Source organism: Aotus nancymaae, unplaced genomic scaffold, assembly GCF_030222135.1.
Source record: "Aotus nancymaae isolate 86718 unplaced genomic scaffold, 86718_ANA_hifiasm-v0.15.2.pri h1tg000015l_1, whole genome shotgun sequence".
Taxonomy (NCBI): domain Eukaryota; kingdom Metazoa; phylum Chordata; class Mammalia; order Primates; family Aotidae; genus Aotus; species Aotus nancymaae.
In genome coordinates this window covers 7,946,153-7,962,484 of record NW_026988427.1, presented here as the reverse complement: position 1 = coordinate 7,962,484, position 16,332 = coordinate 7,946,153, and the positions used below count along the sequence as shown (strand labels likewise).

The 16,332-nt window shown below is 55.6% G+C and overlaps 2 protein-coding genes across 4 annotated transcripts; one reads left to right on the top strand and one right to left on the bottom strand.

The window, feature by feature from the left end:
* SLC34A1 (solute carrier family 34 member 1) lies at positions 1-14,376 on the top strand. Of its 3 annotated transcripts, XM_012466403.3 has the most exons (14): positions 28-72; positions 396-533; positions 692-820; positions 959-1,108; positions 1,190-1,318; positions 1,392-1,535; positions 2,526-2,637; positions 2,757-2,952; positions 3,039-3,134; positions 8,419-8,488; positions 8,753-8,920; positions 12,273-12,389; positions 12,495-12,619; positions 13,320-14,376. In XM_012466403.3, the coding sequence occupies exons 2-14, from the start codon at positions 458-460 to the stop codon at positions 13,821-13,823; spliced, it is 2,016 nt and encodes a 671-aa protein (XP_012321826.3). In that variant the 5' UTR covers positions 28-72; positions 396-457; the 3' UTR covers positions 13,824-14,376. The 3 variants fall into 3 exon arrangements, with proteins under 3 accessions (XP_012321827.2, XP_012321826.3, XP_012321825.3); XM_012466402.3 differs by having other exon boundaries at positions 959-1,318; XM_012466404.2 differs by lacking the exon at positions 396-533 and having other exon boundaries at positions 1-72; positions 959-1,318.
* Positions 14,377-15,622: 1,246 nt separating this feature from the next.
* On the bottom strand, positions 15,623-16,184 carry PFN3 (profilin 3). Its single transcript, XM_012466334.2, has one exon. It carries the CDS (start codon positions 16,097-16,099, stop codon positions 15,686-15,688), a length of 414 nt encoding a protein of 137 aa, XP_012321757.2. The 5' UTR covers positions 16,100-16,184; the 3' UTR covers positions 15,623-15,685.
* Positions 16,185-16,332: the final 148 nt, after the last annotated feature.

Sequence of the window (16,332 nt, the reverse complement as noted above, 5' to 3'; positions counted from 1 at the left end):
GTCCCAGTTCTCCTCAGGGTCCTGGAGGCTTCCTTGAGCTGCTGAGCTGAAGCGGAAACACAGAACCCCAAGGTGAGCCCAGGGCCCTCACATCCCAACCCTACCCCCAGCTCTGAGTAGGAAACAGCCCAGCACTCCAGCCCCTTCATCTCTGTCCTATCTGTGCCCACCCCAGCCTGCCCCATATAACATGTCAGTCCAGCCAGGCACTTTGGGAGGCCAAGTGGGCAGATCGCCTGAGGTCAGGAGTTTGTACAAAAATTAGCTGGGCATGGTGGCAGGCACCTGTAATCCCAGCTACTTGGGAGGCTGAGGCAGGAGAATCACTTGAACCTGGGAGGCAGAGGTCGCAGTGAGCCAAGATCTCAGCATCTTTTATCACCACTATATCTCAGCATATCTGGTTCAGAGCCTGGGCTAGAGCTCAATAATACTCACTGAATGAGTGAATGGGTGAATGAACGAACACCTCACCACCACCACACACACCCCGCCGAGACTCACCTGCAGATGTCCAGCACAGATGTGCACATGTGAGTCTCAAAGGGGTGTGTGTGGTGGTGGTGAGGTTGGAGGGTGTGCCTTGCCAGGTGTGCGTTTGGGGGTGTTTGTGCAGGTGAGGGTGTGCGGGCGTGAGTGTCCAGGACACAGCCATTGTCATTCAGTGTTCCTGTGATCCACTGACCTGCAGGCCTCACAGCGGTGCCCAGGATGCTGTCCTATGGAGAGAGGCTGGGGACCCCTGCTGTTTCCCCACTCCCAGTCCGTGGGGGGCACATGATGCGAGGGGCAGCCTTTGCCTATGTGCCCAGCCCTCAGGGTGAGTGCTGCTCCCACACCCTGGACCCTGCTTGCCCACGGTTGCCCACATCCCGGGTGAGACCACTTCTCCTCCCTGTCCCTCCCCACCTCCCTGCCTTGAGGCCTCTAGGAGTTCCTGACCAGCCTCCCTCCCCAGTCCTGCACAGGATCCCGGGGACCTCTGCCTATGCCTTTCCCAGCCTGGGCCCTGTGGCCCTTGCCGAGCACACCTGCCCCTGTGGGGAGGTACTGGAACGACATGAGCCACTGCCTGCCAAGCTGGCCCTGGAGGAGGAGCAGAAGCCAGGTGGGCCTGGGCGGGGGCAGCAGGGGCAGCAGAGTTCCTGCTCTGGCCTCTGCCTGCTGTGCTCATGGCTGACCCCTCCAGAGCCCAGGCTGTTCCCCAAGCTGCGCCAGGCTGGTGCCATGCTGCTCAAGGTGCCACTGACGCTCACCTTCCTTTACCTCTTCGTCTGCTCCCTGGATGTGCTCAGCTCAGCCTTCCAGCTGGCTGGAGGTAGGGCCCAGGTGCAGGAGACCCAGGAGGGGTTCCTGAAGAGCCTTGGACAATGCTGGCTTATGCTCCCCAGGAAAGGTGGCTGGTGACATCTTCAAGGATAATGCCATCCTGTCCAACCCGGTGGCTGGGCTGGTGGTGGGCATCCTGGTGACGGTGCTGGTGCAGAGCTCCAGCACCTCCACATCCATCATCGTCAGCATGGTCTCCTCTGGCTGTGAGTTGGTCCACCAGGGTGGGGAAGAGCCTGGAGGCACTGGGTCGTATTGTCTGGGGACTAGGGCAGCGAGGCAGGGCTTAGGTCTGGGGCAGGGGTGGAATAAGGGCTGAGAGCAAAGGTCAGGGCTCCATTTCCCACCCTGTCCCCTAAAGCATGGCCAAGAGTCTGAGCCAGCAGAGGCGCCTCAGGAGCTGGGAAGGGTGGCAAATGGGGAGCGTGGCCACAGGAAGGCTGGCCTCCATTCAGCCTGACTCCTGTATCAGCCAGGGACACCAAAGGAGCCCAGACTCCAGCTGTATGCAACCTGGATGATTTATAGCAAGGAACTGGCTTCCCAGATGGTGGGGCTGTCTGGGCAAGTCAGGAATCTGTAGGCCAGGGCATTGGAAGGGCAGGTGGGAACTCTCAGGCGGGCGCCCACGCTGCAGTTCACATAGGGTTTCTCCTTCCTCAGGGAAACCTCAGTTCTGCTTGAGGCCTTTCATCCTATTGGATGAGGCTGATCCAGGTTACCGAGGATAATCTCCTTTCCTTAAATTCATAGACATGAATTGCATCTACAAAACGCCTTACAGAACACCTAGGCCAGTGTTGGGTTGAATAACTGGGTACCACAGCCTAGCTAAGTTGACACATAAAACTAACCATCACACTCAGGGACACGTGTGCACACACAAGCACAAATCCCTATTTGCACATAGGACACAAGCCCATGAGCCCTCATAACGCAGGCCTCACACGCGCACACGTTCACATCCACGCACCATGCGCGGTGCATGTACGTCTACTCGCGTGGATGAATGCACATACCTGTACATGCACAGCACAAGCCCACGTGCACCTGTGACACCAAGGTTAGGCAGACTCAGCAGCATGGCAGTAGCAGCCACTGGGGACTGGGACGTGGGTAGGGGGCCTGAGAAGAAATGTGGTGGGGCAGGAGCTGGGTGACCCCCAAATTCGTTAGGACGCCTTATCTTCTACCAGTGCTGGAGGTGAGCTCTGCCATCCCCATCATCATGGGCTCCAACATCGGTACCTCTGTCACCAACACCATCGTGGCCCTGATGCAGGCAGGGGACAGGACTGACTTCCGGCGGTGAGGGGGGCTGGGGGTTGGGGCGTGTGCTTGCGGGAGGGCAGCCCCAGATGCTACGAACCCCAGGTGTGTCTGTGCTCTGGCTCCGGACTGCCTTGCAATGTGGCCTCCCTGCCCAGGGCCTTCGCGGGGGCCACGGTGCATGACTGCTTTAACTGGCTGTCCGTTCTGGTCCTGCTGCCCCTGGAGGCTGCCACCGGCTACCTGCACCACGTTACTCAACTTGTGGTGGCCTCCTTCAACATCCATGGTGGCCGTGACGCTCCTGACCTGCTCAAGATCATCACAGAGCCCTTCACAAAGCTCATCATCCAGGTGACAGCAGAGCCTGGCGTGGGGTAAGGGTGGGGGTAGCAAGGGACCCGCCCTCCCTCACTCCCCCACTCACATCTTGCCCACAGCTGGACAAGTCCGTGATAACCAGCATTGCCACTGGTGACGAGTCCCTGAGGAACCACAGTCTCATCCGGGTCTGGTGCCACCCAGACTCCACAGAGGTACGTCTCAGGCCTAGCCCCAGGTAAGAGGACTCCCTCTTCAGACTGTTGGTTGCATTGTCTGTTAAAATGCTCCAGACAGACCTTGAAGATCATTTAGCCAGGAGAGGGCAAATATGTGGCCCTTCTACTGCGCTGACAGTAAACATTGCTAATTCCTCCCAACTTCACACATTCCCTTAGGCAGACATCACCAATCAATGAGAGTTGTTATGTAATTGACCTAGCCCAGTGGTTCTTGAAGTGTGGTCCCAGACCAGCATCTTGGGTACCGCCTGGGAAGAGATGCAAATCACCCTGCCCTTCTCTAGACCTACTGCATCCGGAAAACCTCTGGGAGTGGGGCTCACTGGCCTATGCTTCAGCAGTTCCTCTAGCTGGGCTCTGCGCTCAAGTTTGAGAACCACTGATGTAGCTCAGCCCTTGGGTTTCACAGGTAGAGACACAGATTCAGAGAGGCTAAGAAACGTGCCAGAGCTTGTCCTACAGTGTCAGGGCCTGAGAACCCCAGAGGGGTTAGTGACTCAGTTGGGCCATGTGTTGGGACCCAGGTAATGTGGGGAGGAGGCAGAGTGCTATAAGGATACCCAGGAAAGTAGGGTGAACAGGAAGGTGGGCTGCATGGGGACCTCCTTGGGGATACAACAGCCCCTTGTGCTGGCATTGGGGTTCCTTCTCCTGGAGACTGCCACAGGCAGGAGTTCCTTGTCCTTCTGCACTGTTTCTGCTGCTTCTAATGCTGGGGAGATCTGTTTGAATTGAGTGGACACTCACGGACCACTCATTATGCCAGGCTGGCGAGGAAGCAGGCAATTAACACACTTCCTTACTCAGCCGTAAAAAGGAAAATGCTTCATCCAAACCACAACCCACCACATTTGCTCCTCCTCGATGCTTACATACAAGCTGTAACTCCATGTAGAAGGAGATACGAGGAAATCCGGAGCCACAGCACAAGCACAAGCCTTTCCCCCCACCCTTTCCACTGGCTGCTCCGTGTGACTGGACCTTTATCTTGGTGCAAACAGAAAACACTCATCTGACTCGCCCTGCGATGTTCCTTTGCATCTGAAGTTGCTCCAGCTCAGCCTCTGAGCTGTTCAGAGCAGCCTGACATCAAAAAGCCCCAGCGGACAGCTTTTACGCTGACTTCATGACCTCTTTAATACATCAACCGCCTTTTCACGAGCTCTCTGGGCACTCTCAGAGCTCTCTGAATCACCACAAGCCTCCACTTCATAGCAAAATCTGGAAGGGAGAGAAATCACACACTTTGATCGTCTCAAAAAGCAAGCCATGGAAGAGAGCTCTGTTCCTCGCTGCCTCTGAGCTCCCCGCCGGCCACCTGCTGCGGCTTCAGGCCGTTCTCAACCTGCAGCCTCCGCGTCCTCACCTGAAGTCATCCTCACCCAGGCTCAGTGTGCGGAGGCCGCCCTCGGGCTTTCTCTATGGCTGAAGCTGCCACTTGTCCAGCTGGTTTCTCTTCCTCGCTCTAGCAGGAAACACTTTCCTTAATAGCAGGGGAGGGGCTGATTTCCTCGGCTTGGAGAGTAGCTGGTGGGTGGGACCCGAGCTCTCACTTTCATCCTCTTCCTGGGACGGTGCCCCGAAGGAGTGTGACTCACGCAGCGATAGATGGATAGATGCGCTTGCTTTTGCAAAGTGTGAAGTGCGTCCTGGCTCCTCCTGCCTGAAGACTTGGGTTTGTCCTTTGGCCACAGAGTCTCTCTGTGCTCCCTTCCAACCTGTTCCCATCGACTCCAGCTTTCACCACGCTGGACCCAAGCTCGCCCAAACCAGTCTCCAGGGAAGTGATGTACCAGGGAGAGGAGGCGAGTCTGAGGCCTTCCAGATGGGGAAAGAAGAACCAGCGGCAGTCGTAGTGTTCAGACACATGAGTCTCTCGGGACCCCGACAGTGTCCTGGGACTCACCTTCTTAAGTGGCCACGCTGTGGATTGTCAACCATACCTGCCTGGTTTAAACAAGCATCTTTTGAGGACTTGCAACCTAGGAGGCAGAAATTATCACATTCCCCATTTTACAGATGAGGAAACTGAGCCCCAGAAAAGTGCAGTACCTTGCCCAAGGTAGGATATAAATCCTGATAGAATCCTATCTCGTTGCCTCTCTCACTCACCAGTCTGACATTCTACTACGTATGTCTGCTTCCCATGCTGCCCATCAGGCCTGAACACCACCAGCTGACCACAGCCAGGTGGAGACCATTCCAGAGGTAGCGGGTGTTGTTCTAAGGAGGAGTTCTCCTTTTCGCCACCGGGTGGTGCTGCTGGCACAGTGCTCTCCCTCTGCTTCCAGAAGAACAAAGGCCCTAGAGCTCCCCTTCCTCTGCAGGGGAACTACTACTGTACAGGCCCACATCCTGACAGTCTCCTGTGAGCTTAATCATCTCCTTCAGTTCCCAGAGGGGCCTCTTTAATTTAGGGTGTCCCTGTAGGCACTTAAATCCCAATTATCTCTTCCAAAATGCTTCCAACTAGCCCCTGGAAAAAGGTGGACAGCATTATGGACTTCATGTGGCAGAGGAGGAAACAGGCCCAGAGAGGTTAAGTGTTTGCTCCGGTGACACACAGCTTGGGAACGGCTTAGCTGGGGTATGGGCATAGGGCCGTCCACAGGCCCATTCTGTTCTTCCCATGGAGCCGCTCCACCACCCACTTCCGGCCCCTCTGGCCTCTCCACCCAACCCCAGGCCCAGGCAGGGATGGGCACATCTTGGGAGAGTGCCCCAGATCCTGGGCCTCCCAGCTCTTTTATCTAAGCTGACTTTCCATCTTCTCCCTCTGCCTCACAAGGAAGCCACAGGGCCTGCTCCCTCCCCGCACTTCCCTCTCCGCTTGGCTTTGTCCCTCCTGCCGCCTCTACCTTCCTCTCTTGTACTTTAGGGTCTCTGGGCTTTCAGCTGGGGCCACATGTCCCCAGCTAGGGAGGTCAAGGTTCTAAAAACCTAGAGGGCTTGGCCCTCAGCTCTGTCCTGCTGCTGCCTCTGACAGCCCTAAGTCCAGCCCTAAGCTGGAACCCCAGTAAAGTTCCCCATTCTCCCCCACCCTCCCCAGGGCCCCACAGTCCTCCCCCTGGAGACAGCTGGGCCCAGCCCAGGTTAGGTCAGTGGGGCACAGGTTGATCAGGCACCCACTCATTTCAGGGGCTTGTCTGCTCCCTGGGCCTCTAGGCTGGGGATTCCCAGGAAGGTCCAGCAGGCTCATCCCCAACAGGGCCAGGGTCCTCAAGTTCGTCTGCAGGGGCCACTGGTCCTGACCTAGGGAGTCAGTCACACGTGCAGCCTCCCCACAGTGTGATCCTGAACGGGCCCAGGGAGGGAGAGGGTCGCTCCGTATTGGAAGGCAGTCTACCAAAGGCTCGTCATGAGCCGTGCCCAGCGATGAGCGCTTTAAACACATTTCCCCCTGAAACCTTTGCAGCAGCTCTTCTATTACCCTGCTTTAGAGAAAACAGGCTCTGAGAGTTGGCATGGCTTACCCAGGGTAGTTGGTATAAGAAGCAGGATTTGAACTTAGATCTGCCTGACGGCAAACACCTGGCTTTCTGTCTCCCTTACCCTCGTGGCAGTTACCATCACTTTCCCGGCCTGGTTTTCCCATCTAGCCCATCAGAGGCTATTTTTTCTAGGCTTCTTGGCCTGCCATTCAGGCCCAGGCTTGATGGGTCCCCAAGGCCCTGATGTGGCGAACTGGGAGCAGAGACGAGCACAGTGTCCAATTCAAGGGAGCACATCCCACTAAAATAAACCCTGACGTTACACCAGACGCTGTGAAAGTTCTTATCTTGGCCAGTCACGATGGCTGATGCCCGTAATCCCAGCACTTTGGGAGGCCGAGGCGAGTGGATCACCTGAGGTTAGTTCAAGACTAGCCTGGCCAACATGGAGAAACCCCATCTCTACTAAAAATACAAAAAATTAGCCGGGCGTGGTGGCAGATGCCGGTAACCCTAGCTACTCAGGAGGTGGAGGCAGGAGAATCGCTTGAACCCAAGAGGTGGAGGTTACAGTGAGCCAAGATCATGCCACTGCACTCCAGCTTGGGCAGAGCAAAAACACTGTTTCAAAGTAAATAAATAAATAAATAAATAAATAAATAAATAAATAACTTCTTAACCCGACAAGGCTACAAATTAGTTGTCCACAGGCCAGACTGGGCTGCTTCTGCTGATCTTCATTGAATTGTAAAGGATATCTCAAAGTGGTTGCCAATATTTACAGATTGGGAGTTTGTTGCTTTTGAAGGGGTTTCGTTTTTTGAGATAAGGTCTTGATCTGTCACTCAGGCTGGGTGTGATCATAGTTCACTCCACCCTCGACCACCTGGGCTCAAGAGATCCTCCTGCTTCAACTTCCTGAGTAGCTAGGACTGCAGGCATACACCATGCCCCGACTAATTGTCTTTGTGGAGACAGGGTCTTGCTATGTTGCCCAAGCTGGCCTCCAGTAATCCGCTCACCTTAGCCTCCCAAAATGCTTGGATTACAGCCATGAGCCACACTGCACCGGGCCCAGATTGGGAGATTTTTTCTAGAACTTCAGAGTTGTGGCTTCTTTCATAGAAATTGGGCAATTTAGCCATGCTAGGCTGTGTCCCCGGATGGTGACAGTGACCAGGAGCTGAGTAGTTGCTGACTCTATAGGGCCAGGAGAAACTCTCCCCACCTCTTCCACACATAGCCCAAGCTGCTCACTTAGTTACCCACCAGCCCTGTGGACCTCTGAATCATAGGGCCTCCCTAAGGGGCCCCTTTGCCCCACTGACAGTAGGTGGACAGAAGAGATGTGTGAGCTGGGCCCTCTGTCCCCGGCACCCCCGAGGATAAGGAATTGATCTAGAGGAGCATGGAGCTTGGGCTAAGGGTGTCTTGGAGGAGAGGATGGAGCCAGGATGCTGGGAAAGGGGCACCAAGAAAGGGATTGGTAATGAAAGATGAGGAAGGGGGTGTTTTCAGACAAACAGGAGCGTGTTCAGCAGCACCCAATGCCACTGAGACAGGGAGGAAAACAAAGACAAGAAGCCACTGGGTGTGGCCCGGGGAGTGACAGGGCAGAACACACAGAGGGCCAGATTCTTGTGTGGCAGGTACTTTCACCACGTGTCCTCAGTGGAAGAGACAGGCTCAGAGAGGGCAAGAGATCCATCCACGGTCACAGAGCAGGAGGCCCATCTCCATCTTCCCTATCCCTCCCAACCCCCATCTCAGCCCCAACCTCAGGCTGTATTTTCCTAATTCACTGAGTCACCCTCCTCTTAATCTAGGCTCCCACCTCCATGTCCAGGGCAGAGGCCAACTCCAGCCAGACCCTTGGAAATGCCACTATGGAGAAATGTAAGTGCCTGCAACATGGGAGGTGTCCTGCAGGCAAGGGCAGAGCCTGGCAGTGGCAGGGCCATCCCACGCCCAACCACTATTGTGTCCAGACCCAGGAAGGATGGCTGGCAACCAGCCCAGCCCCTGAGCCTGGATCAAGCTCTAGTGTCGAGGCTCAAGGAGCCTGAGTGGGGCCTTAGGCTCAGAACCCAACTGGGTGGCAAAGGTGGGGACCTGGGAGCCAGGTGTGGGGTCAGCTGTCAGGAGCTCCAACCCCTGCAGGCAAACACATCTTTGTGGACACGGACCTGCCAGACCTGGCTGTGGGGCTCATCCTGCTGGCAGGATCCCTGGTGCTGCTGTGCACCTGCCTCATCCTCCTCGTCAAGATGCTCAACTCCCTGCTCAAGGGCCAGGTGGCCAAGGTCATCCAGAAGGTCATCAATACTGGTGAGCTGTGAGCAGTTGGCTGGGCAGGGCTGCAGGATGGGCCTGTTCAGATCCTGCTAAGTCCTGCCACTGCCTTGATTTGGGTAAACCCTACCATCTCTGAGACTCAGTTTCCCTATGTGAAGAAGGTGGTTTCTGAGGCCAATGAGGTGCTGACAGCTGGAGACCTGTGGCTGCCTCTGGCTGTGGTTCTGTTTTAGCAGGTGGAGATGCTTAGGGACCATTGTTTGATTCAATCAGCAAACAGTCCTTAAGCCCCCATTGTGTGACAAGGAAGGTGTAGTGCCAGGGATAGAGGTGAGACAAATAGAGATGGGTCCTGCCCTCAGGGGCTCACAGCCCAGCAGATGGAGGCAAGCAATGAAAACTAACTGGGATTGGCAAGTAGCTCACACCTGTAAATCCAGCTCTTTGGGAGGCTGAAGCAGGAGGATCGCTTGAGCCCAGGAGTTCAAGACCAGCTTGGGCAACATAATGAGACATTTTTTCTTTTGCATTTTTGTTTTGTTTTGTTTTGAGACAAAGTTTTGCTCTTGTTGCCCAGGCTGGAGTGCAATGGCACAGTCTAGGCTCACTGCAACCTCCACCTCTCAGGTTCAAGCAATTCTCCTGCCTCAGTCACCCCAGCAGCTGGGATTACAGGCATTCGCCACCACGACTGGCTACTTTTGTATTTTTAGTAGAGATAGGGTTTCTCCATGTTGGTCAGGTTGGTCAGGCTGGTCTCAAACTCCCGACCTCAGGTGATCCACTCGCCTCGGCCTCCCAAAGCGCTGGCATTACAGGTGTAAGCCAATGCACCTGGCCAACTTTGTCTTTTTTTTTCTTTTTGAGACCAAGTTTCACTCATTGTCCAGGTGGAGTGCAATGGTGCAATCTTGGCTCACTGCAACCACCCTCTCCTGGGTTCAGGTAAGTCTCCTGTCTCAGTCTCCCAAGTAACTGGAATTACAGGTGCCTGCCATAATGCCCAGCTAAATTTTTGTATTTTTAGTAGAGAGAGCGTTTCACCGTGTTAGCCAGGCTGCTCTCAAACTCCTGTCCTCAGCTGATCCACCCACTTTGGCCTCCCAAAGTGCTGGGATTACAGGCCTGAGCCACCTCGCCTGGCCAAGACTTCGAAACTTTGTCTTATTTTATTTTATTTTTTTTGAGATGGGGTCTTGCCCTGTCACCAGGCTGGAGTGCAGTGGTGTGTTCTTGGCTCACTACAGTCTCCACCTCCTGGGTTCAAGTGATTCTCCTGCCTCAGCCTCCTGAGTAGCTGGGACTACAGGTGTGCACCACCACGCCCAGCTAATTTTTGTGGGTTTTTTTTTTTTTTTTAAAAGACGGGGTTTCACCATGTTGGTCAGGCTGGTCTTGAACTCCCGACCTCAGGTAATCCGCCCGTCTTGGCCTCCAAAGTGCTTGGATTACAGGCATGAGCCACCACACCCGGCTTAATTTTTGTGTTATTGAGTAGAGATGGGGTTTCACCTGTTGGCCAGGATGGTCTTAAACTCCTGACCTCGTGACCCGCCCGCCTCAGCCTTTCAAAGTGTTGGGATTACAGGTGAGAGCCACAGCACCCAACTGAGACTTTGTCTTTACAAAAAAATTTAAAATTAGCTGGGCATGGTGGTGTGCTCCTGTAGTCCCAGGTACTCAGGAGGCTGAGTGGGAGAATTGCTTGAGCCTAGTAGGTTGAGGCTGCAGTGAGTTATGATGGCACCACTGCACTCCAGCCTGGGCAACAGAGTGAGACCCTGTCTTGAACAAAATAGAGAAAAAGAAAGAAGGAAGGAAAATAAATGAATTAGGGGGATAAATTCAGAGAGAGGTACCTGCCAAGGACATAGCAAACATGGCAATGCGGTAGGTATGGAAGAAACAGCTTCCAGTGGGCAGTCTGAGGCCACTCAGAGCAGCTACACTAGTAGCTATGATGCGGATGAAGAGCACTCTGGGTGGAGGAACAGTATGTGCAAAGGCTCAGAGGCAGGAACCAGCTTGGCAGGTCGGTGGCACAGAAGGGTGGCCAGTAGCTGGAAAAAGCAGGGTGAACAAGGGGATTGGCTGAGTGGGGTCAGTGAGACGGCAGGGAAGGGGCCAGAGCATGGGGTCTCCAGGCTCTGCTCAGAGCCTGGACTTTATTGAGAGGTACATGAGTACTCAGAAGACTTGGGGCAGGGGAGCAACACCATCTGATTTTTCTTTCCCCACCTTCTTTTTTTTGAGATGGAGTCTCCCTGTCACCCTAGGCTGGAGTACAGCTGCATGATCTTGGCTGCAACCTCCACCTCCTGGGTTCAAGCAATTCTCCTGCCTCAGCCTCTCCGAGTAGCTGGGACTACAGGTGTGCGCCACCACACCCAGCTAATTTTTTTCTGTATTTTTAGTAGAGACGAGGTTTCACCATGTTGGCCATGCTGGTCTTGAACTCTTGACCTCAGGTGATCCACCTGCCTTGGCCTCCCAAAGTGCTGGGATTACAGGTGTAAGCCACCGTGCCTGGCCCCTTTTTTGTTTTTTGAGACAGAGTCTTCCTTGTCACCCAGGCTGGAGTGCAGTGGTACGATCTCAGCTCACTGCAACCTCTGCCCCCCAGCTTCAAGTGATCCTGAGTAAACTGGGACCACAGGTGCGTGCCACCACACTTGGCTAATTTTTGTATTTTTAGTAGAGACAGGGTTTTGCCATGTTGGCCAGGCTAGTCTTGAATACCTGGCCTCAAGTGAGCCTCCTGCCTTGGCCTCCCAAAGTGCTGGAATTACAGATGTGAGCCACTGTGCCCAGCCTGTTTTTTTTTAACCATAAATTTTTTTTTAATAGAGATGGGATCTTACTATGTTGGCCAGGCTAGTCTTGAACTCCCAGCCTCAAGTGATCCACCCACCTCAGTATCCCAAAGTGCTGGGATTATACATGTGAGCCACCTTGCCTGGCCTTGATTTTCATATTAAACTTCATCCACTGGGAGGGGCTGCATGACAAATACTAGAATAAGGGGCTGTGGGAGCTCAGAGAAGGGAGAAAATGTCTGTCTGCTAGAGAGCAGGGGGTCAGGGAAGGTTTTCCAGAGGAAGTGACATCCATGCTGAGTCTGAGGATAAATATTTGGATGCTGAGTAGGATATTCCCGCCAGAGGGAACAGCCCCAGCAAAGTCACAGTCGCCTGATGGAACCAGGCTGAGAAAGGCTTTTAATCCAGGAGCAAAAAGGCCAATGGAAGCCACTGCACTGCAGTTGACAGGATACTGACGAGGTCCTAGTGGGAAAGTGGCATCCAAATGCCTCCTTTCCACAGAGGTCTGCTCTCCCAATGCCCCCGCTCTGACTCCGGCCTGCTGGGATGGGGTTTCCTTGCAGATTTCCCTGCCCCCTTCACCTGGGTCACAGGCTACTTTGCCATGGTGGTGGGTGCCAGCATGACCTTCGTGGTTCAGAGCAGTTCTGTGTTCACCTCGGCCATCACCCCACTCATCGGTGAGTGTCCATGCAGAGGTGGAGTTGGGTGGGACAGGGAAGGTCTGGCAGGGAAAGGGCTGAAGGAGACACTGGGAGTCCCACTTCCTCTCCCTTTGTCCCCAGGCCTTGGTGTGATCAGCATTGAACGGGCCTACCCACTCACACTGGGTTCCAACATCGGCACCACCACCACGGCCATCCTGGCTGCCCTGGCCAGCCCCAGGGAGAAGCTGTCCAGCGCTTTCCAGGTATGCTGGGAGCATAGCCCCGCCTGGGGCAGGATGGATTTGGGATCGGGGTGTGGGGCCTGACAAAGGTGTGACAACATGCAACAAACATTTTGACTGCCTACTAAGGGCCACCTACTATGCTCTATGGAAACCATTATGGGCAAAGTAGACCCAATACCACCCTCAAGACCTTAGCATCTAACAGGAAGACACTGCTCATAATCACAGCAATAAATAGCAGTGAGTCGGATTTGCACCATAAGGAAGAGGAAGAGGTGCTATAAGAGGGGGCCTGGTGCAGTTGGGGAAATCCACTGTGGGGCACAGCGTTGAAAATGGCAAAGGGGGAATTGTTCTAGGAGTGTAGGAGTAACTGACAAGCCAAGGCACTGACTGAGTGAGGGTCCAGAAACTGACATCAATCCTTTAGCTGCCAGACTTTAGCAGAATCTGCTTGGGGGATTCCTGAGCGAGGCGTCGGTGGGTAACATGTAGGGAGCTCAGGGCAGTAGTTATTTACCAACTGGTCCAGAAGTATTTCAATATTTTCATAACCAGCACAGCTACCCCGGGGTGGTCTGGGGAGATACATCAGCCCTCAGTGGCAACTTTCCTGCTGCCCAGACCAGGTCGGGGTTCCTATCATCTACCCCTGCTGGCCTGACCCAGGACCTGGGAGCCAGCGCCCACCTCAGCCCCTCTGTCTCATCCTCTGCAGATTGCCCTCTGTCACTTCTTCTTCAACATCTCGGGCATCCTTCTGTGGTACCCGGTGCCCTGCACACGCCTGCCCATCCGCATGGCCAAGGCGCTGGGGAAATGCACAGCCAAGTACCGCTGGTTTGCCGTCCTCTACCTCCTTGTCTGCTTCCTGCTGCTGCCTTCACTGGTGTTTGGCATCTCTATGGCAGGCTGGCAGGCCATGGTAGGTGTGGGCACACCCTTCGGGGCCCTGCTCGCCTTTGTGGTGCTCGTCAATGTCCTGCAGAGTCGGAGTCCCCGGCATCTGCCCAAGTGGTTACAGACATGGAACTTCCTGCCTCGCTGGATGCATTCCCTGAAGCCCCTGGACCGCCTCATCACCCGCGCCACTCTATGCTGTGCCAGGCCTGAGCCCCGCTCACCCCCACTGCCCCCCAGGGTATTCCTGGAGGAGCTACCCCCCACCACGCCCTCCCCCCGACTTGCACTGCCTGCTCACCACAATGCCACCCACTTCTAGGCTGTGGGCCCAGACTACAGCTGGGAATGGGGAAGGCCTGGGTGGAAAGTCAGGGGAGTGTGTGTGTATGTGTGTGCATGTGCCTGTGCCACTCTGGGTGCCAGTCTCTCCTTCTGCAGCTCTGAAAAGGTCTGGGCTTGTGTGTCAGTGTCGGTGTGTATGCATGTGTGGGGGTGAGTCTGCATGTGCACCTGTCGTGTGTAGAAGCTTTTGTGAACATGTGTGCCAGCCTATGCACACATACACAGACACATCTGTGGGAGGCTGTGCGCAAGTTGCAGGGTATCTGGGTATGACTTTGGGTCCTCTGCATGTGTACACGACTAGGATAGGCATGAGTGAGAGTGGGTCTGAGTATATGACTGTGCAGCTGTTTGTGCATAGATGTTGGTGCCTGCCTCACTGAATGTGCACACCTCCCTGCCACCTTCCTTCCTCCAAGGTACCATTCACCTCATCCTCACCCAGGTCTTCTGCTCCACCACAACTCCCTTCACAACACTTGCCTGATGGAAAAAACAAAAGGAATTAAACTCTCCTTAGGCATTCAGAAGTCTTTTTTGGTCTCCATCCATGGCAAAAGGGAAGACCAAGCCATGGGGTTCAGCAGCACCATCTCCCCTCAAAGACTCACTGCAAGAGCAGCCTACTCTGCCCTGGCCAGGTGCAGTTCCAGAGAAGCCAGCCCTGCAGGCTCACCCCAACCATCTGCCTTAGTGAGTCCAATCCACAATTCAAACTCCCTGGAAGCCCCTCCTAGGCCTGGGGCCACCCCCAAGGCAAGTGTAAGGAGGAATCTGCACCCCCATCCCCTGACTCCCACCTGGCTGAACTTCCTCTGGTCTCCCTCTGCCCTCTAAATTCATCCACCTCAGCCAGATGCTCACTCCTCTTTGCTGGGATAAGATCAAGGCTCCAGAATGAGTGTCAGGTGGGGTGTGCCATCAGGGTTGCTGGGAGAGGAGAGGGGATGGGGAGGGTAGTGGTGGGCAAGGGAGGTCATGCCCTGCACCCCAGCACATGGAGGGCAGGGACCAGACACCCTCTCTCCCACTTTTGTCCACTATCTTTGGGCAATAAACCAGGCCTCAAACTCACCCGCTTTTCAATTCCCACTCCTCTGTAGGTCACCCCGAAACTGAGGCCTACAGTGTGAGTCCTGTGGGTAGGGATGCCAGAGTTCCTCCCTCTAGTTCAGGAACTCCTTTGGGGCCTTAGGGAAGGCCTGGGGAAGGCAGGATGTAAGGTCCCAGGTTGTGATGGTCTTGGACATGTGCCCTCTCAGTGGGCCTCCTCGGAGGAATGTGGGCGAAGATGCAGGGGCCTGTGAGCCCCAAATCTGCTTTACAAGCTACCAGGTCCATCCTGTTACCCACTCACACTACTTGCTAGTGCTTGGGATGTGAGTGGAGGGCAAGAGCAGCACACTGGCCTCTGGCCTCACTCCCTGATGGGGAGAGGTGTTCGCAGGATGGGGAGGGGGCTCCCTTTACTTGTCCTGCCTAATGTGTGGAAATATCTGTGAGAAAGGACGCTAAGGATGAAATGGACTTTGAGAAGGCCCCCACCCTTGGACTCTTCCTCAGCTACGGAGTCCCTAGGACCCTGGGAAGGCGCCAAGGAGAAGCAGTCAGGCCCTGGCCTCTGCAAGGCGTCCATGGGAGAGCAGGGAGGAAGGCACAGAATCCTGGCAGCCTCTAGACTCAAAATCCTGGCTCCATCAGGTAACCTCCTTGCAAAGATCAGTTTCCTTATTTACAACTCCCCCCATGGCGCAAGTGGAGGAGGAGCCAGCCACACCCAGGTCACAGTTTATTTGGCCCGCGCTACCGGGCTACCCATGGGCGGCCTGGGCTGCCAGGCTAGGCGCCCTGCATGCGCAGCCCGCGGATGAGCTCGTGCGCCGTCTTGTTGAGGATGCCCCCGTGGACGCCGCGTCGGCCCATGAGCACCAGGAGCGCGCGCGGCGCGTGGCCTACACACACGGCGCGCGCGTCCAGCCCATTGGTGCGCGCGTCCAGCACGCCGTCGCCCTCGGCCAGCAGGTGGTCGCGGATGACGCAGCAGCGGCGGCCCCCCACGCTCAGGCCCGCCTGCAGGAAGGTGCGCCGGTCGGGCCCGGTGAGCACGCCCACCTCCTGCGGCGAGACGGCAGCCAGCAGGCCCCCGGGCCGCGAGGCCCACACGCAGCGGTTGTCCGCGTGGCCCACGATGGCCACGTCGTCGATGCGCTGGTCCCGCAGCACTGCACTGATGTAGCCCTTCCAGTCGCCCATCGTGCTCCGAGTGCGTCCCCCAACCTCGCGCTTCTCTGTGCTGCGTAGAGGCGCAGCGCCGGGAATGCCTGCGGTGCTGTGACGCTGGCGGGGCGGGGCTGTGACGTCACACAAGGGGCCGTCCCGGAGCGACCACCCAGGCTAGGGCACGTGGGGCGTGGGCGTTTAGTGCCCAGGCAGTTCTAGGATTACCCTGTAGGACGGGTTTGGCACAAAGTGGTGGTTCGCTCTTG

Bases quoted from the DNA above. Each gene is read 5' to 3' on its own strand.
- SLC34A1 (XM_012466402.3), top strand. From the start codon at position 458: ATGAACGAACACCTCACCACCACCACACACACCCCGCCGAGACTCACC. The intron at 2,953-3,038 runs GTGACAGCAGAG...TCTTGCCCACAG, and splicing joins TCACAAAGCTCATCATCCAG to CTGGACAAGTCCGTGATAAC. The intron at 8,489-8,752 runs GTAAGTGCCTGC...CAACCCCTGCAG, and splicing joins AAATGCCACTATGGAGAAAT to GCAAACACATCTTTGTGGAC.
- PFN3 (XM_012466334.2), bottom strand. From the start codon at position 16,099: ATGGGCGACTGGAAGGGCTACATCAGTGCAGTGCTGCGGGACCAGCGC.